This window comes from Bos indicus, chromosome 10 (genome assembly GCF_029378745.1).
Source record: "Bos indicus isolate NIAB-ARS_2022 breed Sahiwal x Tharparkar chromosome 10, NIAB-ARS_B.indTharparkar_mat_pri_1.0, whole genome shotgun sequence".
Taxonomy (NCBI): Eukaryota; Metazoa; Chordata; class Mammalia; order Artiodactyla; family Bovidae; genus Bos; species Bos indicus.
The window spans coordinates 71,137,832-71,162,947 of NC_091769.1; the positions used below are offsets into that span (position 1 = coordinate 71,137,832).

The 25,116-nt window shown below is 38.6% G+C and overlaps 1 protein-coding gene across 2 annotated transcripts; it reads right to left on the minus strand.

Annotated features, from left to right (window-relative positions):
• Window positions 1–1,024: 1,024 nt before the first annotated feature.
• LOC139185314 (potassium channel subfamily K member 16-like) lies at window positions 1,025–23,391 on the minus strand. 2 transcript variants are annotated; one of them, XM_070797675.1, is made up of 6 exons: window positions 23,314–23,391; window positions 19,034–19,212; window positions 9,309–9,423; window positions 8,133–8,230; window positions 5,135–5,303; window positions 1,025–1,657 (listed from the first exon to the last, which is right to left on the minus strand). In XM_070797675.1, exons 1-6 carry the CDS (start codon window positions 23,345–23,347, stop codon window positions 1,446–1,448), a joined length of 807 nt encoding a protein of 268 aa, XP_070653776.1. In that variant the 5' UTR covers window positions 23,348–23,391; the 3' UTR covers window positions 1,025–1,445. The 2 variants fall into 2 exon arrangements, with proteins under 2 accessions (XP_070653776.1, XP_070653775.1); XM_070797674.1 differs by having other exon boundaries at window positions 1,030–1,657; window positions 8,064–8,230.
• Between the last annotated feature and the right edge of the window lie 1,725 nt (window positions 23,392–25,116).

A 25,116-nucleotide genomic window follows, 5' to 3' on the forward strand; every position in this document is an offset into this window, starting at 1 on the left:
GGCTTTTCCTTCTTTGATCTCAAAGCATTTTGATCCTGATTATGGTACTCATTTATCTGTATAAATAATGCATGAACACCAGAAGATATAAATCAATGCTCTGTACTTAACATGTCTTCAAAATGTAAATGCTAGATTTGGATTATTTTGTTTTTCTTACAATATATGAAAGATGACTTGGGGATATTACAAAGCTTAAATGAACTATGTTCAGCATCTTAGTTGCTGAGTGACTTGGGTAAATTAACATAGATTATTGCTTCATTTGTGAAATGTTATTACTTACCCACTTCTAAGATTTTGTCAGGATTAGAGAAAATGAGGAATGCAAATAATTTGCATATAAATTCTCAATATGTTTTAGTTATTCAAAACATTTGCCACAGTGAATGGCACACAACAGGCTTTCATTCTTCTGCACCTTATGTTAGCTGATGTTTAATTTCCATTAAGACAGTGACTATATCATATTTCTCACAGTCATTTACAGGGCAGTCATTTACATTGGTTAGGTTCTCAATTAATTTGGTTAAATATATTAATCAGAAAATATCTTTAAACAAAATGGGAAATAGTATTAGCAAATATAAAATACATTTTAATTAAGAACTTCTGTTGATCAAAATATGCCATAAAAAGTGGAAAGATGAACAACAAAGTGGATATGATGTCTACAATAAATATAACTGAAAGTAGATTAGTATTCAGAGTTTATTAAAAATAAAGTAACTCTTGCAAATTACTAAATAGAAGACAAGTAACCCAGTAAAAAAAAAGTGAGCAAAAGTCATGAAGAGGCAATTTACAAAAGAAAAAAACCACAGTAGCCAGAAATACAAAGTACTCAGCCTCTATGGTAATCAGGAATAAACAAATCAAAACTACAGTGAGATCACATTCTTTACCCATTATATGGGTAACAATTTTAAATCTGACAATATCAAGTTTAAGTGAAAATACAGAATAATGAAAACTCACATGTACTTCTAGTGTGAGCCTAAATTGAGTAACTACTTTAAAAAATAACGTGGTAATCATGTATTAACATGGGTCGAAATAATTGTTGCCTCTGAGGAGCCAAGAGGATGGTATTGGGGAGCTTCACACAAGTAGTTTCAATTGGGTTGTCATTAATTCTACTTCACAAGTTATATGGTGGATTCATGGAAATTTATTATACTTTTTAACTTGCGTGATTGTGTAAGTCATTTTGTATATATCAAATGTTGCATACTGAAAGCCTTTGAAAATGAAAGGTTCAATGAGAACAGTTAAAATTGTGTGTTTTCAATTAGTTATTTAATACAATTCAAAATAAAATATGAATTTCAAAGCTTCACTGTGAATGTGATCCATATGGCAGGTTAATGGGAAAAAAATGCTTATTCTCTTTTATCACCTTGTCCCACTATTTTAAAAAAAGAAAAGTTTGAGATACTCTTTGATTATCTTCGCAGAGAAGGCCAGAAATGCGATCTTTTCCCAGAAAACTTTCTTTCTCTTTGCCATAACGTATTGCAAGTAACACTTATTTTAGTTTTTTCCAAATTTTTTGAAAGCAAATCAAAAAAAAGAGCCATCCAAGCAATACCAAAGGTACACCAAAGTGTTACTATTGCCATGTAAATATTTGAATAATTCTTAGAAGGATTTACACCTAAAGGCAAAAGGAAATCACATTTAAATTATTCAAGCACAACTTTTGCTTCCAATCTTCTCCTTGTAAACTATGTCACAGTAGTGTAAACCCATAAAAAGTCAACTTTTAAATTCTAACCACCAATTGCTAAAGACCAACTAAAAACTAAAAAGTAGAATTTCTGAAATGAATATCGTATTCAACAGAATATGGAATTATAGTTACACATTTTAATTTACAGTAAATGTTTTGTAACATATCTATTACATGAAGGTTAAAAAAATGCTCTACTTCTATGTATGGTTTGAAAAGTGTGGAAATATATTAAGCTGAATTCTGAACATGTTACAGGATGGATTAGAATACAGATACAAATGTGCATAAGAGTTTGGGATACATGTATGTTAATTGGATCATTTCTTTTACTTGCTGTAGGAAATTTCTAAAAATAAGCATAAGATATAAAAAAAACTTTTAGAAACTCAAATTTTATTTAATGTATCATTCACAAATATATATTCCTACTCTGCCATTGGTTTTGGAGAAGGAAATGGCAACCCACTCCAGTGTTCTTGCCTGGAGAATCCCATGGACAGAGAAGCCTGGTAGGCTGCAGTCCGTGGGGTCACACAGAGTCGGACACAACTGAAGCAACTTGGCGGCGGCGGCGGCAGCCATTGGTTTATTCTTTATGGTTACAAATATGCCAGATATTTTGTAACTTTTTATTATGAAAATCAATTTGAAATAATTAGAAACACAAAGAATATGCATAATCCCAACAACCGTCTCACACTATCAGTCATGTCTGGCTCTTTGCAACACAATGGACAGCAACACGCCAAGGCCTCCCTGTCCATCACCAACTCCTGGAGTTTGCTCAAAGTCATGTCCATTGAGTCGGTGATGCCATCCAACCATCTCATCCTCTGTCATCCCCTTCTCTTCCTGCCTTCAATTATTCCCAGCATCTCACACTATATTGAGCCTCAATAAACATTGGCAGTATGCCCCTAATCTCTGTGCTATTTTTTTCTCAATATCCTTTAATATTTTATATCAAAATGTAAATAATCATATGAACTTTGGTGGCATTCTGGGTTTTGCTAATGAAGAAAATATGTCCTTCAATAAAAACTGCCAAGGAACACATGATAAAGTATGACTATTGAGCAAAAGAACACATTTTAACTGTACTTAAGATTATTTTAGGACGAGAAAGAGACTAAAATGTAAACCTATGGCATACATTTAGCAAACTTAACTTTATGAAAGACAGCATAATTTCACTGACCAGGATGAATGTTGAAAAGACTTTGTTTTCCAGTTTAATGGCCCATTAATTGGAGTCCCTTACCCAACTCCCTCAAATTTATACGAAAACATCTATGAAGTCCTCATTCCAGCTAGGTAATTATTGTTTAGTCGTTAAATCATGTCCAACTCTTTTATGACCCCATGGACTATCGCCCGCCAGGTGTCCATGTGATTTCCCAGGCAAGAATACTGGAGTGGGTTGCCATTTCCTCCTCCAGGGGATCTTCATGACCCAGGGATTGAATGCACATCTCCTGCATTAGCAGGTGAATTCTTTACCAGTGAGCCACCATAGAAACCCTCCAGCTAGGTAATGAGAGGATACAAAAGTTTCCTATTGCATAGTGAAAAAGAGAACAAACAAAATGAAAATCATTTTCAGTGGTCCCAGAGAAAAGCAATGGCTGCAAGAAACCTTGATTAGCTAAATTCTAGAGAGGAATAACGGAGAAGGCAATGGCAACCTACTCCAGTACTCTTGCCTGGAAAATCCCATGGACGGAGGAGCCTGGTAGGCTGCAGTCCATGGGGTCGCTAGGAGTCGGACACGACTGAGCAACTTCACTTTCAATTTTCACTTTCATGCATTGGAGAAGGAAATGGCAACCCACTCCAGTGTTCTTGCCTGGAGAATCCCAGGGACGGGGGAGCCTGGTAGGCTGCCGTCTATGGGGTCACACAGAGTCGGACATGACTGAAGCGACTTAGCAGCAGCAGCAGCAGCAGCATCATAGAGGAATAAACTTTTCATAAGTGAGCGGAGAGATGTGGCATCTTTCCTACCTGAGCTGGCTGTATATGGGCATGGCAGACCTGCCAGAGAAGGTGGGGAATTGCAGACACAGAGTGAAATTATTCATTCTTTAAATGGCAGGGTGGGTTTGCAGGATGGATTGGAATCCAAATGTGCCAACCCCTCAAAAAAGATCACTCAGCCAAATAATTCTCTCACTCCCCACCATTCCAAATTTTTCCAAAATACTGGCATTGTAGGAGGGCCAGCACAATGCAGTCTTCAGCATAATTGCTTCTATTTCTGATCCAATACCATATACACCACACATACTATGTTCTTTTTCAGTATCGCCTTTCTAAATAAAGTGACTGCTACAGATTATTTCACTTCTGTGACCTAGTAATTAAAAAACAAAACCCCCAAATGTCTATATATGTCCTTTTTGGTAACTTAATCAGAAATAGGTAAACATTAGAGCTGAAAGATTTATAAGTATTCTTCCTGAACTATTAGTTATTTTTCACTCCGTGACTGCTAAATTTATCTCTCTCCTTATGTTAGTTGCTCAGTCATGTCTGACTCTTGTGACTCCATGAACTGCAGCCCACCAGTGTCCTCTGTCCATGGAATTCTCCAGGCAAGAATACTGGAGAGGGTAGCCATGCCCTCCTCCAGGGAATCTTCCCAACCCAAGATTCGAATCCACATCTCTTGCACTGCAGGCAGATTCTTTACTGCTGAGCCACTAGGGAAGCCCCACATACATGCATAATGGGGTGCTATACCTGTGTTCTTTGGGCTAAATTTAAAAATATGTTAATAATAAGAATGATGCCTGATATGATGATGCTAATTTGGGGCAGAAGTGAGCCAAGAGCAGTGGAAAAGTTTCCCAAAATATATAGTCTGAAGATTTGCTTTGCTCCTTTAAGGAAGTTACAAACACGAAAAGGCCATATAGAATAAGCCTTTATACAAAAGACTTCTTGGATATTTTACGGTTGAAATTTAGGTATGTACGTGATTATTTAATATCTGGGAGGGTCTTTGTTTCTTCCGTGTGCAATTTGAAAGTGAACTTACCTACTGGAAAATATACTAAACGCATGTTGCATAGAATTCATCCTTTGTACCTACTGTTTCCATCACACATGAGCTTTAAATGCTTGTGTAAGTGGTAACATACTTTGTAAGAATTCTTCTGTTCCATTTTCCCATAATTAGTGTACTCTGTGGCCCAAACAAAGGAGAAAGTTTGATGGAAAGCATTTATTTGGGACTTTTTTGTGGATTGTCAGGTGGTTGAAAATTTTAAAACATCTTTGGCCTCTAAGTCCTGTAAGATATATGCTATCTTTTTGGTTATACATTTATTTCAAATTTTATTGATGCTGTGGCTATGAATGATAATACAATTCTAAGATTAATATCAACTGACTTACCTATTATGTAGTCACCAAAGCCAATGGTACTTAAAGAGATGAATGCAAAATATAATCCTTCATTGTAAGTCCAGCCCTCCATTTTCATGAAAAGTAATGGTGGTAGCAGGATGAAAATGGAAAGTCCAGTTACCAAGAAAAAGAGGAGCTCACAAGTTCTAATTTGTGTCTAAAGAAAAGAGAAAAACAAGAAAGAAAGAAGAAGAGAGGAGTGGAAGGGAGAAGAGGGAGGGAGGAAGGAAGGAAGATGTTAACATCAGCCTAATAGCAATCAGAGAGCTATAGTCGATTCAGTTGCCACTTCCTCTTACAAATCCTTTCCTGACCCAGCATGTTCTACTGTACTCTGACTTGCAGGTTTCCTTTGCATCCAGCAGTATATCCCAGCTCCATCAACTGAATCATCATCTTTCTCATGAATCTCTGTTGCTAATCTTTTATTTCTTCTGTTTTCTGTCTTCATGCATTGCACTTTTTGTGACTTTTATATAAAACAATCCCTGTCTTCCTGCCCTCCCTAGGTCTTAGACTAAAATGTTCTTTTGCTTTGCAACCTGCTTACTCTCACCTCTAGTTCTGGGTCCTTACTGCAAAATGGCTCTGCAAGAGTGTAGAATGGACAATCACCAAATGGAAGCTCAGGACATTAAGTTTTTTAAGCAAATAAAATAATCTTATTCTGATAAGAGACAGTCCAACACCTTAAATTGTTAGAGAAAGTATTTTCCCATCTAAAAATGGGATAATCCATTTATATAGTTCTACATCATATTAATTGATTAAATGTCTTTTATGGTATAATTAAAATTCATTCAATAAGCCTTTTTTGAGTGTTTCCTATTAGTACCATGGGAGATACTCAAGATACAAGGTAAAAATTAGACAGTTGGTACACACAGAGGTTATAGTTTTGGGAGGGAGAGGAGAGAGACAGACAAGTAAAACAATATTAGAAATAATATGTTTTAAACTTTTACATATAGAGTACCTCATACTGGACAGACCCTGTGCTAAGAACTTTACATATTTTTATTATTATGTTCCTGGAACACCTTGTAAATATTTCCTTAAATTTTAACACATATTATATGCTTAGTGCAATGATTACGCTAATTTTATAAATTGTGGGATTTGTAATACTTTCTAAATTTGGTAGGTTATAAAGCTGATGTTATAAAAATTTTTACATGTCTTGTTTCTCCAAAAATTTGGAAACAGACACTCGTTATCAACTTTGGAGATACTCTAACCTGTGTAAGATACCCAAAGCAGAATACAGCAGAATTAGAGGAAAGTGGAAGAAATAGATAGCTGACTTTTAATGTCTTTTGGAGCCATTTAAAGAGCTTTCAGAAAAGGGGAAGACTGATATTGAAGGTTTCATTTTCTGTAGAATTACTGTTAATAGCTCCTTTTGTTTAACTTTGTACAGTGATAATAAGCTCAGAGCATTCTATATCACTGATACAATTTTATCTATTATTTGGTGCATTTGAGTGACTGTCTGATGAGTTTGTTTAGACATGTGTGTAAGCATATTACAAGGTCCAACTTTAGCTCTATGTAGGTTTTGAAAAGCAACTTTTAAGCAATCTCAAATCTCTGATATGGGGAAATCCTTGATCTCAGATATAATTACAAGGATTGGTAACATGGCTCCAGGAAAAAGAAAATGGGCAAAATCTTTCCAGATGCTGTCTGATCTTCCTTGAAGGGCAAAGAAACTTCTCTGGTCGAACTATTCCACGTAAGATTTTTGGTCCCTAAGGAATGCTCAAAGCTCTTGCCTCTTTGTCCATTTCTCCCAGAATTCACCTCTAAGAAAGAATTACTGGTAGGAATGGGTCAAGTCCAAGAATAGTCATCACCACCACTCTGGGATAGGTGGTTGAATGATTTTCCAGGAGTTTCTTTCTCTGGACTCCACTTCCTTGAGTCTAGTGGGAGAAACACCAGCCAGGGCCTGCTCTTACTGGCACTGCTCTTTGCTAAGAAGGCCTGGGGTAGCTGGCTTTGACCAGGCCTGTTTAGACAACAAACTGACCTTTTAGTTATTACTCTTAAGCCAGTGGATGTGAGTCCCGAGAGGAAGAGAAAAGAGCATGCTGCCTCAGTTGTCTCCTTAAATTGGGTAAGTTAGGTGTTAGGGATCACTGCTAAAGTGCAGCCTGGGTCACAGGAATTCCTCAAGGCAATAAGAGCAAACAATTTACCTGTCCTTATCCTCTCAGCATCTCTTTTTCTGGGACACCTGGACTGTCAGGAATGGACCATCCATCCATGTCATCTCTCTTTGTCTCATATGCCTCAACTCAACACAAATTTGACTAACAGTTTTCCAGACAGTCTCCTTTAATTATAGGCATATTTGTTTATATAACATATATAAATAAATTAAAGCCCTTATAAATAAATTAACATTAAATTAAATTTAAATAAAATAATATTAATTCCTTGCCCGTAGCAGTGCTGACAAATGTATTGTGGACAGAAAAGAGCTCAGAACCTAATATCAGAAAAATTTAAGTTGATTCTTTCCTCTAGAAAACCTAGATGTTAGGTTTTATACCATACTTATTTCAGAAGGTGGTTTAGGGAATTAAACAAGATCATGGTTGTGAAGTTGCATTTATACTATATTATTCTACAATGTTCTTTGGAATATTATTCCTTTTTTCTGAAGAAAAATAAAACACTATATAGTTATATTGGTCTGAATACCATTTATTGATCTAGGAATTCCATTAAAAAAGAGCAAGCATATACCAGACGTATAACTACATATACATGTGTGTGTGTGTGTGTGTGTGTGTGTGTGTGTGTGTATACTTTTAGCATGTGTTTAACAAGAATATAATGTGTTGTGTGTTTATTCTACTTAAGGTTATGAACCTAAGCACATGTAAAAAAATCATTTGGTAGACTTTACCTCTTTCATTTCCATATTCTGAAGATATTTCTCAAATTCTGAAAGTGGTTGTAATAATGCATTACTCACAGATTGCAGGAATATGATAGTTAGAGGGATCCCCAGTAAAGAATAGAAGACACAGAACATCTGGCCCATAGGAGTTCTGGGTGCAATTAACCCATAACCTGATGGATAAGAGACAAATTTAATATCTGCTCAGTATTACTTTTGATGCACTTTTGATGTTTTGTTGTTGATGTTTTCTTATAAGAGATACTCCCAGAAGCACACACAGCTTTTGAGAGAAGCATATTATGCAGTCATTTCACATCCAGGAATTTTTCCTAAGGAAATGACCAGAAAACTGAGAAGTATGGATTTTCCCCTCAGGACAGAAACCAGAGGTCATGGTAACACTCTGACCTCATGTGGACCCATAAAATGCAAGATCTTAATTCTTTTATTGAAATATAATATACAACTAAGACTTCCAAAACAAATATCATTTTGCTGGAAATTTGCAGGCATTAGTCTCCATAACTGCAAATACACATCCTATTTTTAGTAAGGGAAAATAGATCTGAGTATGCCATACTTGAGGATCACGGTCATCACTTATTAATCTTCTCTATTCCCATGAGAAGGAAAATTCCATGACAGTGCCCGAGGTCTTTGCAGTCTAAGGTGGTATTTTCCAGGAATCTCCTGGGGGTCTCTGTCTACAGCTATCTTAAGCTATGCTTTTTTTTTTTTTTTTTTGTAAATCCTAATGGCTCTTGGTTGATAATAAACTATCTTAGAATTGTCTAAATTTCAGCAGAAATCTATGCTGACTTTGTAATGTTTTGTTTTTAAGTTACAAAGTTCTCTAGCTACAGAATAGCTGAATTCCAGAGAAATTGTGGACATCATAGTTTATCAGAAATCCTGGAAAATCTGGCTGGATCTGGCTTTGTTTTTTATCTCACCAATAGTGTTGGAAGACTAGGTGGAAATGCCATTGCCAAGACCACCCATTAAAGAGAATGGGAACATAGAACTTGTTATGGAAGGGACAAATGATTTAAAGATAGAAAATAAAGGGGAAGCTACGTGTACTGATGAAACATCATCTTAAAAATAAAAGCAGGCTCTGAATTTGCAGGTTGAAGGGTTATGACTCATGTAGACAAAGTTCCATGCTATGATAAAAATTTAAATTACTGACCTCCTAAATTTAAAAAATAAAACTAAATTAAACTAAAAATAAAGCACCTTACTTACCTATTGTGCTTAATGTAGATGTCACAAATGAAAACGAATTCCTAAAATCCCAGCTAAAATAAATAGCTCCATTTCTTACGGGGATTATTCCATGTTTTATAGACAAACTCAGTATCTACAAGTTCAAACAAAAAAGACAAGCATTAATTTGATGAAATGTATAACCTGACCTTTCCCTTCTGAAACAGCGTATGAAAAAAATCTACCGTTGTGGAATTTAGACTCTAGCAGGGGGAGACAAACGCAATCATTCTATAACATGTTGAGACGTGATAAGAGATAAGGAGAACAAAGTGGAATGGATATGTTGGAGGGGTATAATCAGGGAAAATCTCATCAAGAAAATAAGATAGAACAAGGACTTGAAGGCAGTGAGAAAGTTAGCCAAACAAGTATTAGAGGAAAGAGTATTCCCAGCAGGGGAAATAACCAGATCAAGGGTAAAAGCCTTAAGGTAAGACCCTGGAATATTCTAGAAACATCAAGCTAGAGAAAGGTTGAGGACAGAATAGTAGAAGAGGAAGTCAGAGAGGAAGCAAAGGAGGAGCACTGGATTCTGTAAGATCAAAGAAGTTTAGTTTTCATCTGAATGCAATGGAAAGGATCGATGGAAGACAATGAGCAGAGAAAGTGACTTAGATACCAGAAAGACACCAAAAGGATTACTTTGGTTGCTGTATTTAAAAGGGGATGTAGAAAGCAAAGTTGAAGCCAAGAGATCTATTAGGAGAATACTGCAGAACTCAGGATGCTCCAGAAAAGTCCAACCAGATTTTGGCTTAGTGAGACCAGCGACAACAGTGGTGATGGGGAGCATGTTTCTGAAGCCCCAGCCAGCAGGATTTTCTGAGAAACTAAAGCTAAGTCTAGAAAGAGCATAGACAAAGATGACTCTGAGAGCTCTCACGTGATGGTTGAGGGGTGGTGGCAGATTTTTCTTTTGAAAGGAAAAGGGCGGTGATCATTTTTGGAAACGATGAATCTAAGTAGTTTGCTATACATTCAAGTGGAGATTTCAAACTAGTTCAATTCAGTGGCTCAGTGGTGTCCAACTCTGCAACCCCATGGACTGCAGCATGCCAGGCTTCCCTGTCAATCACCAATTCCCAGAGTTTGCTCAAACTCATGTCCATCAAGTCGGTGATGCCATCCAACCCTTTCATCCTCTGTTGTCCTCTCTCCTCCTCAATCTTTTCCAGCACCAGGGGCTTTTCAAATGAGTCAGTTCTTCCCATCAGGTGGCCAAAGTATTGGAGTTTCAGCTTCAGCATCAGTCCTTCCAATGAATATTCAGAACTGATTTCCTTTAGGATGAACTGGTTGGATCTCCTTGCAGTCCAAGGGACTCTCAAGGATCTTGTCCAACACCACAGTTCAACAGCATCAATTCTTCGGAGCTCAGCTTTCCTTATAATTCAACTCTCACATCCATACATGACTACTGGAAAAACCATAGTATTGACTAGATGGACCTTAGTTGGCAAAGTAATGTCTCTGCTTTTTAATTTGCTTGTCTAGGTTAGTCATAGCTTTTCTTCCAAGGAACAAGCATCTTTTATTTATTTTTTTTAAAATTTTATTTTATTTTTAAACTTTACAATATTGTATTAGTTTTGCCAAATATCGAAATGAATCCGCCACAGGTATACCCGCGTTCCCCATCCTGAACCCTCCTCCTTCCTCCCTCCCCTACCCTCCCTCTGGGTCGTCCCAGTGCACCAGCCCCAAGCATCCAGTACCGTGCATCGAACCTGGACTGGCGACTCGTTTCATACATGATATTATACATGTTTCAATGTCATTCTCCCAAATCTTCCCACCCTCTCCCTCTCCCACAGAGTCTATAAGACTGATCTATACATCGGTGTCTCTTTTGCTGTCTCGTACACAGGGTTATTGTTACCATCTTTCTAAATTCCATATATATGCGTTAGTATACTGTATTGGTGTTTTTCTTTCTGGCTTACTTCACTCATATTTTAATTTCATGGCTGCAATCACCATCTGCAGTGATTTTGGAGCCCCCCAAAATAAAGTCTCTCACTATTTCCATAGTTTCCCCATCTATATTCCATGAAGTGATGGGACCAGATGCCATGATCTTAGTTTTCTGAATGTTGAGTTTTAAACCAACTTTTTCACTCTCTTCTTTCACTTTGATCAAGAGGCTCTTTAGTTCTTCTTCACTTTCTTCCATCAAGGTGGTGTCATCTGCATATCTGAGGTTACTGATATTTCTCCCGGCAATCTTGATTCCAGCTTATGCTTCCTCCAGCCCAGTGTTTCTCATGATGTACTCTGCATATAAGTTAAATAAAGCAGGGTGACAGTATACAGCCTTCATACTCCTTTTCCTATTTGGAACCAGTCTGTTGTTCAGTCCAGTTAGTTAGAACTGGAACAGTCCAGTTCTAACTGTTGCTTCTTGACCTGCATACAGATTTCTCAGGAGGCAGGTACCGTGGTCTGGTATGCCCATCTCTTGAAGAATTCAGCACAGTTTGTCATGATCCACACAGTCAAAGGCTTTGGCATAGTCAATAAAGCAGAAGTAGATGTCTTTCCTGGAACTCTCTTGCTTTTTCAATGATCCAAAAAATGTTGGCAATTTGATCTCTGGTTCTTCTGCCTTTTCTAAATCCAGCTTGAACATCTGGAAGTTCACAGTTCACTTTCTGTTGAAGCCTGGCTTGGAGAATTTTGAGTACTACTTGGTTAGCATGTGAGATGAGTACAATTGTGAAGTAGTCTGAACTTTCTATGGCATTGCCTTTCTTTGGGATTGGAATGAAAACTGACCTTTTCCATTCCTGGAACCACTGCTGAGTTTTCCAAATTTGTGGCATATTGAGTGCAGCACTTTCACAGCATCATTTTTAGGATTTGAAATAGCTCAACTGGAATTCCATCACCTCCACTAGCTTTGTTCATAGTAATGCTTCCTAAGGCCCACTTGACTTCGCATTCCAGGATGTCTGGCTCTAGGTGAGTGATCACACCATTGTGGTTATCTGGGACATGAAGATCTTTTTTGTATAATTCTTCTGTGTATTTTTGTTACCTCTTCTTAATATCTTCTGCCTCTGCTAGGTCCATACCATTCTGTCCTTTATTGTGCCCATCTTTGCATGAAATATTCCCTTGGTATCTCTAGAAGAGATCTCCAGTCTTTCCCATTCTATTGCTTTCCTCTATTTCTTTGCATTGATCACTGAGGAAGTCTTTTCTTATCTCCTTGCTATTCTTTGGAACTCTGCATTCAAATGGATATAGCTTTCCTTCTCTCTTTTGCCTTTACCTTCTCTTCTTTTCTCAGCTATTTGTAACACCTCCTCAGACAACCATTTTGCCTTTTGCATTTCTTTTTCTTGGGGATGGTCTTGATCAGTGCCTCCTGTGCAATGTCATGAACCTCAATTCATAGTTCTTCAGACAACTCTGTCTTTCAGATCTAAACCCTTGAATCTATTTGTCACTTCCACTGTATAATCATAAGGGATTGGATTTAAGTCATACTTGAATGGTCTAGGGGTTTTCCCTACTTTCTGCAATTTGGCAATAAGGAGTTCATCATCTGAGCCACAGTCAGCTCCTGGTCTTGTTTTTGCTGATTGTATAGAGCTTCTCCATCTTCGACTGCAAAGAGTATCATCTTCTGATTTCGGTATTGACCATCTGGTGATGTCCATATGTAGAGTCTTCTCTTGTGTTGTTGAAAGAGGGTGTTTGCTATGATCAGTGTGTTTTCTTGGCAAAACTCTATTAGCCTTTGCCCTGCTTCATTCTGTACTTCAAGGCCACATTTACCTGTTACTCCAGGTGTTTCTTGACTTCCTACTTTTGCATTCCAGTCCCCTATGATGAAAAGGACATCTTTTTTAGGTGTTAGTTCTAGAAGGTCTTACAGGTCTTCACAGAACAGTTCAACTTCAGCTTCTTCAGCATTACTGTTTGGGGCATAGTTTTGGATTACTGTGATATTGAATGGTTTGCCTTGGAAACAAGCAGAGATGATTCTGTTGGTTTTGAGATTGCATCCAAGTACTGCATTTCAGTCTCTTTTGTTGACTATGATGGCTACTCCATTTCTTCTAAGGGATTCTTGCCCACAGTAGTAGGTAAAATGGTCATCTGAATTAAATTCACCCATTTCAGTCCATTTTAATTTGCTGACTCCTAGAATGTCAGTGTTCACTCTTGCTATCTCCTGTTTGACCACTTTCAATTTACCTTGATTCATGGTCCTAACATTCCAGGTTCCCATGCAATATTGTTCCTTACAGCATCCAATTTTACTTCCATCACCAGTCACATACAGAACCCGGTGTTCACTGCCAAGCTCTTCCCTGACCCACACCTCTGCCAGAGACTCCTGGACACTCACAGGCAAGTCTGGGTCAGTCTCTTGTGGGGTCACTACTCCTTTCTCCTGGGTCCTGGTGCACCCAAGGTTTTGTTTGTGCCCTGCAAGAGTCTGTTTCCCCAATCTTGTGTATGTTCTGTAATAAAATCCCACTGGCCTCCAAACTCCAATTCCCTGGAGGTTCTCAGTCCCTTTGCCAGATCCCCAGGTTGGGAAATCTGTTTTGGGTCCTAGAACTTTCTTAACAGTGCAAGAATTTATTTGGTATAATTGTTCTGCAGTTTGTGGTTCATCTGCTCTGTGGCTCTATGGTAGGGTTTATGGCAACCTCCTCCAAAAGGGCTTATGCCACATGCTGTGTGACCCAGGTCTGCTGTGCCCAGCTGACCGGTACCTCCACAGGAGACACTCAAACCCTCAAAGGCAGTTCTGGCTCAGTCTCTGTGGGGTCTCTGGGTCCTAGTGCACACAAGATTTTGTTTGAGCCCTCCGAGCATCTCTGGAGGGTATGGGGTTTGATTCTAAATGTGATTTTGCTCCTCCTACCATCTTGATGGGCTTTCTCCTTTGCCCTTGGATGTGGAGTATCTTTTTTTGGTGGGATCCAACATTCTCCTTTTGATGATTGTTCAGCGGTGTGTTGTAAATTTGGAGTGCTCACAGGAGATGATGAGCGTACATCCTTCTACTCTGCCATCTTGTGTGTATACATGTTTCAAATATGCAAGCGATTTCAAATAGGCAAATGGTTATACAATATGGAGTTTGTGAGAAAGGCCTAAGCTGAAAATATAAATTTATGAGTTACTGGAATTTAAAGGAAATGAGTTGAAATAGAAAACAGGAAAGGCCTGAAGACTGAGCCCAGGAGTCCTTCAAAGGAACCAGCAAAGACAACTAGCAACAACTAATAAAAATTAGGTGGAAAATCAAAATTAGAATGTGAGATCTTGGAAGCCATATGAAGGTAGTTACCAAGAGGGAGAAAGCAATCGACCATGCAAACGGTTGTCAGGTAAGGACAGATTGTCAAATTTTAATTATGGCCACGTCCTTGAGTGAATCTATAGGAAGGAATGTATAGATTTCTGATTATTTCAGAAATTTAGGCAGGCACCATAATAATTTGTACACAGTATATATCTTCCCTGGTGGCTTAGATGGTAAAGAATCTTCCTGAAATGCAGGAGACCTGGGTTCAGTCTCTGTGTCAGGAAGATCCCCCAGAGAAGGAAATGGCAATGCACTCCAGTATTTTTGCCCGGAAAATCGTCATGGACAGAGGAGCCTGGTGGGCTAGAGTCCATGGGGTGGCAAAGAGTCAGACACAACTGAAAGACTAACACACATACACATACAAAGAAAGGCATAGAGACCACATTAGGGCTATCTGTGAATTAAAGCAATGGAATGGACTCTTTATTCTTGCCTGTTCACCTAAAATTCCATTAAAATAACACTAAAATTATATACTGGTGTGCTGCAGTCCATGGGGTCGCAAGGAGTTGGACATGACTGAGCAACTGAACAATAGCAACAAAATTATACAAAACAAAATAATGAAACATAACATTTATGTTATGTTATGGCAAGAAGCATAGAGAAATCTGATTTGTGGAGAATTTTTAAAAGACATTTAAAAGTTATATTGATTGCTAAAGAAACAGTATAGCACAGGAAACGATACTCAATGTTTTACAATAACCTATAAGGGAGAAGAAACTGAAATATGTATATATATATATTTATATGCATATACACACACATGCTGAAAGCTCAAAAGAAAAATCGGGGCAATCTACATGGAGATGAATGCTGCTTTCACACAAAAATCCCAAAGGTACTTCAAACTCAGCATCATTCATTAAACATCAGCTAGACAGACACTGCCGTCTGTGGGGTTGCACAGAGTCGGACACAACTGAAGTGACTTAGCAGCAGCAGCAGACAAACATATATAATAGTTATCAAAGGAAGAAAGGGAGGAAAAGAGGAGGCAGATTGGGGAGGGGCAAAGGAAAGAAGAAAATAAAAAGGGAAGGAGGGAGGGAAGGAAGGAGGAGGGAGAGAGGGATAAAGAGGATAGGAGAAGAGGGAAGAAAGGTTGGTTTTCTTTCAGTGTTCTATAAAAAAAATCTGCATAACTCTGACAGCACAGGAAAAAAATAGCATAAAACAATGCTTACACAACTCTGAATATACTAAAAACCATTGAATTGTAAACTTTAAATAAGTGAATTGTGTAAAATCTCATTAAAGCTGCTATTGTTAAAAAGCACATAATGACTTATATAGTCGCCATCACAGTCAACATTTAGAGCTATTCTGTCAACAAAACACAAAGGTCTTCCTCATGCTCCCTGTTTTCGGTCGCATGTACCACCACCGCCTTCTATCCCGAACCTCTGGTAACCACTAATCTGTTTTCCATCTCTCTGATATTGTTCTGATGCTCTTTTAAATGCGAATTTAGAAAGATGGTAACGATAACACTGTATGCAAGACAGCAAAAGAGACACAGATGTATAGAACAGTCTTTTGGACTCTGTGGGAGAGGGAGGTGGGGGATGAGTTGGGAGAATGGCATTGAAACATGTATAATATCATATAAGAAATGAATCGCCAGTCCAGGTTCGATGCATGATACAGGATGCTTGGGGCTGGTGCACTGGGATGACCCAGAGGGATGGTGTGGGGAGGGAGGTGGGAGGGGGGTTCAGGATGGGGAACACGTGTACACCCGTGGCGGATTCATGTTGATGTATGGCAAACCCAATACAATATTGTAAAGTAATTAGCCTCTAATTAAAATAAATAAATTTAAATAAAAAAAAAGAATTTCAGACATTTCCTGAAATCCTCTACCCTTTCCTTGATTTTCTTAAATTATTAACCACACATTTAAAGGTCTTTAGATCACAACTTCATATCAAATTATAGATAAGTCTCTTTCTAATGACTGTAGTTTCACTTAGTTTCCAGTCAGTTGTTTCTACATTTAATTATACTTCCTAATTTTTAATTGGATTCTGGCCATTGTACATGAAAACTTGTAGAGACTCTGGATGTTGCTATGTTGCCTAATAGATGGTTCTGGGTTTTGTTTTGCAGGCAGATAGAATACCAGCAGATCACCCTTGCCCTGCTGAGAGTTATTTTCAAACTTGGTTAGGGCTTGCTCCAGTTTCAGGGTTACTTCTAAGGTGTGTTATTTCTGGTATCTCAATGGGCCTGGGCATTTACTGAATCCCTCTAACTTGCTGAGCCTGGAATTCTAATTTCTGTCTCTCCAGCATCACAGCCCTGCTAAAGTCTCTGCATGGTTCTTTAGAATCACAGATGCTGCTTTCATTTGCTTTTCTGAGGTCTTGGTCTGAACATGCACAGTTTAGAAGTGGACCAATGGTTTGAGAGGAATTCATAGCGGATTTAGAATTTGGTGGCTTTCTCACTCTGAATATATCTCCTCTTTGTGATTTTGTCCTCAAATTCCAACTACTATTAAGCGTCCTCGAGCTCTGACTTTTCAATGCTTCAGCCCTGTAAAATTACAGCTTTCTGCTAGGGCTTGTTGCCCCTCACCATGCTGGGTATTATAATAGGGGAGTCCCCACAGAGGAAAGGACAAGTAACCGTGGAACTCAGCTCACATGCCTTATTTTATTTTTTAAAGGATTTTTTAATGTGGACCATTTTAAAATCTCTATTGAATTTGTTACAGTATTGTTTCTGTTGTTCATGTTCTGGTTTGTCAGCCACGAGGCATGTAGGAGCTTAGCTCCCCAACCAGGGATGGAACCCACACCTTCTGTATTGAAAGATGAAGTCTCAACCATTGGACCACCAGGGAAGTCCCTCGTGCTTTCTTTAAATGGCCCTGTCCTTTTGGGTTCTGCCTCATTTGCTTACACCACTGTTTTCTGTTCTCTCTGTAATTTATGCTTTGTTTTATAATTGTTATCAGTGGTACAGTTAGTCCAACACTAGTTTTTCTCTCCTGATCTTCAGCATTTCAGCATATCTTATATAGTTCCTATCAGTCAGTTCAGTTGCTCAGTTGTGTCCGACTCTTTGCAACCCCATGAACCACGCCTGGCCTCCCTGTCCATCACCAACTCCCAGAGTCAACCCAAACCCATGTCCACTGAGTCCGTGATGTCATCCAACTATCTCATCCTCTGTCATCCCCTTCTCCTCCTGCCCTCAATCTTTCCAAGCATCAGGGTCTTTGCAAATGAGTCAGCTCTTCACATCAGGTGGCCAAAGTATTGGAGTTTCAGCTTCAGCATCAGTCATTCCAATGATCACCCAGGACTGATCTCCTTTAGGATGGACTGGCTGGATCTCCTTGCAGTCCAAGGGAGTCTCAAGAGTCTTCTCCAACACCACACTTCAAAAGCATCAATTCTTCGGCACTCAGCTTTCTTTATAGTCCAACTCTCACATCCATACATGACCACAGGAAAAACCATAGCCTTGACTAGACAGACCTTTATTGACAAAGTAATGTCTCTGCTTTTGAATATGCTATCTAGGTTGGTCATACTTTCCTTCCAAGGAGTAAGTGTCTTTGAATTTCATGGCTGCAGTCACCATCTGCAATGATTTTGGAGCCCAAAAATATAAAGTCAGCCACTGTTTCCCCATCTATTTCCCATGAATGTTGGGACAAGATGCCATGATCTTTGTTTTCTGAATGTTGAGCTAAACCAACTTTTTCACTCTCCACTTTCACTTTCATCAAGAGGCTCTTTAGTTCTTCTTCACTTTCTGCCATAAGGGTGGTATCATCTGCATATCTGAGGTTATTGATATTTCTCCTGGCAATCTTGACTCCAGCTTGTGCTTCATCCAGCCCAGCATTTCTCATGATGTACTCTGCATATAAGCTAAATAAGTAGGGTGACAATACACAGCCTTGACGTACTCCTTTTCCTATTTGGAACCAGTCTGTTGTTCCATGTCCAGTTCTAACTATTGCTTCCTGACCTGCATATAGGTTTCTCAAGAGGCAGGTCAGGTGGTCTGATACTCCCATCTCTTTCAGAATTTTCCACAGTTTATTGGGATCCACACAGTCAAAAGTTTGGGCATAATCAATATAGTTCCTATAGCCTTGTGATATCTGCTCTGTAATTTTTCCTCTTATCTGTATTGGTCTTATCCCTTTACATTCTTATACTGTTCTGTTTTCTTTATATCTCTTATTACTAAAAATGCTTGTCTTTTTTTTTCCATCTCCAGATGACAGAAAACTAGTGCTATTTAAGTAAAACACAGAGAAAGGCTTTCTTTAAAATCTTCTATCTACATCTCTCTTAAACACAACTGGCAAATTTATGACTCTCCCTTTATCTCTTACCTGCAAAAAGATCTCAAGTTCTTCTGAAGTTATGTTGACATAGGTCTCCATCAAATTTGTTTCAGCATCCAAAAAGGCAAGTTTCAACTCTTCCTGAATGTCTGTCTCCAAAGCTTGAAATATCTTTGCTCCCATCATGCAGTAGCATATAAAACCAATGAGCAGTACATACCTAGAGGCTTAAGAAGCAACTGGCTCTATTAAAAAGCTAAAGACCAGTGTAATGAGAAACACAGGAGGTCAGATTGCTTTAATAAAAATGTCTTCTCCACAAAACAAAACCAAACAAACTAAAAGGGTCTCTTCCCAATAAAGAAAGATAGCAATCTTATATTGAAACAAATATACAAAAGTAAACAATCCCAAAATAATCACAGCAAAATGAAATTGGAACTCCAGTTTTATCCTGACATGAAATATCCTGGACTGTGAAAAATCATGGGAAATTTTCTGTTTCTGAGGATGTTAGTTAACAAGAGTAAGGGAGGGGAGTTTTTCCAATACCACAATTTAATCACTCATATGCTGGCAGTTAGAGGCAGATGAGTCCAATACAGCTTATTCTTAGGGAAATAATTATTGTATGCTTGAAAATATGTATTATTACTTAGTTTGCCCAATCCAGATGGATTTGGGTGGATTATTTACCCAGAGGTCTCTTTTTCTAATCCTCATTTTCTGTTCCTCTGTGCTGCTCAGTAGGAAGGAATAAAAACTACCTTTTAAGTAGAAAGATAACCATTATCTTAATGAGTTCTGGCTCTTAATATTAAAACAATTCAGCCAAATGATTGTCTTGCTTCTCAGAGAAATTCCTTGTAAATATCCTTCATTTTTATTTAGTAGTCCCATCAGATTAAACCTACCTCCCTACCAATCTCTTCCATCAGAAACTGAATTAGATCTCAATAGTATAAGCCCCCAGAACTTTGGGATAACTTTGTTATTGTTTGATTTACAAACTAAAAAGTAGCCTTGTATTACTGAAATGTCATAGTCATAACAGTTAAAACACTTCCTTAAGTATTAAATATGAAGTCAGTATACCAGTTGGAGTAAATACTTTAAAATATTAAGTGCACTACTGTAGAAATAGATGATAGATACATAGATAAACATTCTTCAAAGGATAGTAAATTTAATCTCTCTGTGTACAGATAGTTCAACTTATGTTAAAACAATAAAAGTGGGAACTTTAATTTTCTTCCAAATTTTGGCATGATGTTATTGTTTACTGGTCTATGTTTAAACTAAAGAATATTATTAGATTTCAAGAGAAAGGGACCTGTGCTAAGTACCATCTATCAGATTCATTTTTGTTCATATTTTATATTAGAAATTAATTCTAAGGTTTACCATGAGAGTATGAAAAATGAAAATGGATTCAGTAATGTCCAAGTCTATGCCCCGACCAGTAATGCTTAAGAAGCTGAAGTTTAACTGTTCTTTGAAGACCTACAAGACCTTCTAGAACTAACATCAAAAAAAGATGTCCTTTACATCATAGGGGACTGGAATGCAAAAGTAGGAAATCAAGAGATACCTGGAGTAACACTCAAATTTGGCTGTGGAGTACAAAATGAAGCAGGTCAAAGGCTAACAGAGTTTTAGCAAGAGAACACACTGGTCATAGCAAAACCCTCTTCCAACAAAACAAGAGAAGACTCTACATATGGACATCACCAGAAGGATACCAAAATCAGATTGATTATATTCTTTGCAGTCAAAGATGGAGAATTTCTACACAATAAGGAAAAACAAGACCAGGAGCTGACTGTGACTCAGATGATGAACTCCTTACTGCCAAATTCAGACCTAAGTTGAAGAAAGTAGGGAAAACCACTAGACCATTCAGGTATGACCTAAATCAAATCCCTTATGATTATACAGTGGAAGTGACAAATAGATTCAAGGCTTTAGGTCTGAAAGACAGAGTGCCCGAAAAACTATGGATTGAGGTTTGTGACATTCTACAGGAGGCATTGATCAAGACCATCCCCAAGAAAAAGAAATGCAAAAAGGCAAAATAGGTGTCTGACGGGGCCTTAAAAATAGCTGAGAAAAGAAGAGAAGCAAAAGGTAAAGGAGAAAAGGAAAGATATACCCATTTGAATGCAGAGTTTCAAAGAATAGCAAGGAGAGATAAGAAAAGCCTTCCTCAGTGATCAATGCAAAAAAATAGAGGAAAACAATAGAATGGGAAAGACCAGAGATCTCTTCAAGAAAATCAGAGATACCAAGGGAATATTTCATGCAAAGATGGGCACAATAAAGGACAGAAATGGTGTGGACCTAACAGAAGCAGAAGATATTAAGAAGAGATGGCAAGAATACACAGAAAAACTATACAAAAAGGATTTTTACAATCCAAAAAATCACAATAGTGTAATCACTCGCCTAGAGCCAGATGTCCTGAAATCTGAGGTCAACTGGGTCTTAGGAAGCATCACTACGAATAAAGCTAGTCGCAGTGATGGAATTCCAGTTGAGCTCTTTCAAATCCTCAAAGATGATGCTGTGAAAGTGCTGCACTCAATATGCCAGCAAACTTGGAAAACTCAGCAGTGGCCCCAGGAATTTGAAAGGTCAGTTTTCCTTCCAATCCCAAAGAAAGACAATGCCAAAGAATGCTCAAACTACCACACAATTGCACTCATCTCATATGCTAGGAAATTAATACTCAAAATCCTCTAAGCCAGTCCTCAACAGTACGTGAACTGTGAACTTCCAGATGTTCAAGCTGGATTTAGAAAAGGCAGAGGAACAAGAGATCAAATTGGCAAAATCCACTGGATCATTGAAAAAGCAAGAGAGTTCCAGAAAAACAATGCTTAAAACCTTTGGTTCTGTGGATCACAACAAACTGTGGAAAGTTCTTCAAGAGATGGGAATACCAGACCACCTTACCTGCTGCCTGAAAAATCTGTATGCAGGTCAAGAAGCAGCAGTTAGAACTGGACATGGAACAGCAGACTGGTTCCAAATCGGGACAGGAGTACATCAAAGCTGTATACTATCACCCTGCTTATTTAACTTATATTCAGAGTACATCATGCAAAATGCCAGGCTGGATGAAGCACAAGCTGGAATCAAGATTGCCAGGAGAAATATTAGTAACCTCAGATACGCAGGTGACACCACCCTGATGGCAGAAAGCAAAGAACTAAAGAGCCTCTTGATGAAAGTGAAAGAGCAGAGTCAAACATTGGCTTAAAACTTAACATTCAGAAAACTAAGATTATGGCATCTGGTCCCATCAATTCATGGCAAATAGATGGGGAAAGAATGGAAATAGTGAGAGACTTTATTTTTGGGGACTCCAAAATCACTGCAGATAGTGATTGCAGCCATTGAAATTAAATGATGCTTGCTCCTTGGAAGAAAAGCTATGACCAATTTAGCCAGCATATTAAAAAGCAGAGACATCACTTTGCCAACAAAGGTCCATCTAGTCAAAGCTACGATTTTCTCCAGTAGTCATTTATGGACTATAAGGAAGCTATAGAGTTGGACTATAAGAGTTGGACTATAAGGAAGCTGAGCACCAAAGAATTGATGATTTTCAACTGTGGTGTTGGAAAAGACTCTTGAGACTGCAAGGAGGTCCAACCAGTCCATCCTAAAGGAAATGAGTCCTGATTATTCATTGGAAGGACTGATGCTGAAGCTGAAAGTCCAGTACATAGGTCAGCAAAGAACTGACTCATTTGAAAAGACCCTGATACTGGGAAAGATTGAAGGCAGGAGGAGAAGGGGACAACAGAAGATGAGATGGTTGGATGGCATCACCAACTCAATGGACATGAGTTTGAGTAAGCTCTGGGAGTTGGTGATGGACAGGGAAGCCTGGCGTGCTGCAGTCCACGGGGTGGCAAAGAGTCGGACATGACTGAGGAACTGAACTGAACTCAACTGAATGTCAAAAATCTCTTATTACACCATTAGAGAAAACAACTCCCCAGGAAGTCTTCACCAAGAGTAGGCTAGAGCTTGTCAGGCCAAGCTTCAACTCAAATGTGTGTGTACATGTACTGAGTTGCTCCAGTCATGTCTGACTCTGTGTGCCCCTATTGACTGGAGCCCCCCAAGCTCCTCTGTCCTTGGGATTCTCCAGACAAGAATACTGGAGTGGGTTTCCATGCCCTCCTCCAGGGGATCTTCCCAGCCCAAGGATCAAACCCATGTCTTTTATGTCTCCTGAGTTGGCAGGCGTATTCTTTTACCACTAGCACCACCTGGAAAGTCCTCCACTCAAATAGAATACCTTAAAGCAGTCCTACCTTTTGAAAATTTTTCTTTATCTTCGTTTTCCATGGTGTGCTTAGACAATACTCCTTCAGCATCGGAGTGGTGATTTAGAATCCTTTGAGTAATCTCTTGTCAACATCATAATTCTCTCTGGAACCTTGGGAGGGGCTAGTTTTATAAATAGCCCCCCTCCTTTCAATCACAGTGTACTCGTTTCCCATGGCCACAGTTTACCTCAGCCTCAGTGGTTAAATTAGCACAAATACATGATTAAAAGTTTGGAGGTCATATATTCAAACTGGGCCTCATGAGGTGAAGTCAATGTTTTGACAGGACTGCATTACTAGGGGAAAATCTGTTTCCTTGCCTTTCCAATTTATGGAGGTTGTCTGCATTCCTTGGCTCATGCCTCTCCCTCCATCCTCAAAGTGAGCAGATAGCATCTTTGAATTTCCCTGTGATATTAACTTTACTGCCGCCATCTTTCACATATAAGAACCCTTGTGAAATTTTGCCTACTCTCACCATCCAGAGTAATCTCCCTGTCTCAAGTTCAGTGAATTGACAGCCTTAATCTCTCTCTTGCCAAGTAAAATGCTATATATATTAAATAAATAATACAGTTAAAAATCTTGACTCATAAGACATGGACACTACCTAAATGCCCACCAACAGATGAATGGATAAATATATAAAGTCATATATGCGTCTATATATGGATAAAGATATATATATATATATATCCCATTGACTATGCCAAAGCCTTTGACTATATGGATCACAATAAACTGTGGAAAATTCTGAAAGAGATGGGAATACCAGACCACCTGACCTGCCTCTTGAGAAACCTGTATGCAGGTCAGGAAGCAATAGTTAGAACTGGACATGGAACAACAGATTGGTTCCAAATAGGAAAAGGAGTATATCAAGGCTGTATATTGCACTCTACTTATTTAACTTCTATGCAGAGTACATCATGAGAAACGCTGGGCTGGAAGAAGAACAAGCTGGAATCAAGATTGCCGGGAGAAATATCAATAACCTCAGATATGCAGATGACATCACCCTTATGGCAGAAAGTGAAGAAGAACTAAAGAGCCTCTTGATCAAAGTGAAGGAGGAGAGTGAAAAGTTGGCTTAAAGCTCAACATTCAGAAAACAAAGTTCACGGCATCCGGTTGCATCACTTCATGGCAAATAGATGGGGAAACAGTGGCTGACTTTATTTTGGGGGGCTCCAAAATCACTGCAGATGGTGACTGCAGTCATGAAATTAAAAGACACTTACTCCTTGGAAGGAAAGTTATGACCAACCTAGGCAGCATATTCAAAAGCAGAGATATTACTTTGCCAACAAAGGTCTGTCTAGTCAAGGCTATGGCTTATCCAGTGGTCATGTATGGATGTGAGAATTGGACTATAAAGTAAGCTGAGTGCAGAAGAATTGATGCTGTTGAACTGTGGTGTTGGAGAAGACTCCTGAGAGTCTCTTGGACTGCAAGGAGATCAAACCGGTCCATCCTAAAGGAGATCAGTCCTGAGTGTTCATTGGAAGGACTGATGCTGAAGATGAAACTCCAATACTTTGGCCACCTGATGTGAAGAACTGATTTATTTGCAAAGACCCTGATGCTGGGAAAGATTGAGGGCAGGAGGAGAAGGGGATGACAGAGGATGAGATGGTTGGATGGCATCACGGACTCAATAGACATGGGTTTGGGTGGACTCCGGGAGTTGGTGATGGACAGAGAAGCCTGGCATGCTGCGGTTCATGGGGTCACAAAGAGTTGGACATGACTGAGTGACTGAACTGAACTGATGTCCCATTTATATAT

Coding starts and splice junctions, on each gene's coding strand:
- LOC139185314 (XM_070797674.1), bottom strand. CDS start 23,347: ATGGAAAACGAAGATAAAGAAAAATTTTCAAAAG. Junction 5,304..8,063: donor AGAATATGGAAATGAAAGAG/GTAAAGTCTACC, acceptor TCTTTTCTTTAG/ACACAAATTAGAACTTGTGA. Junction 1,658..5,134: donor CTTTGGTGACTACATAATAG/GTAAGTCAGTTG, acceptor TTTTGCCTTTAG/GTGTAAATCCTTCTAAGAAT.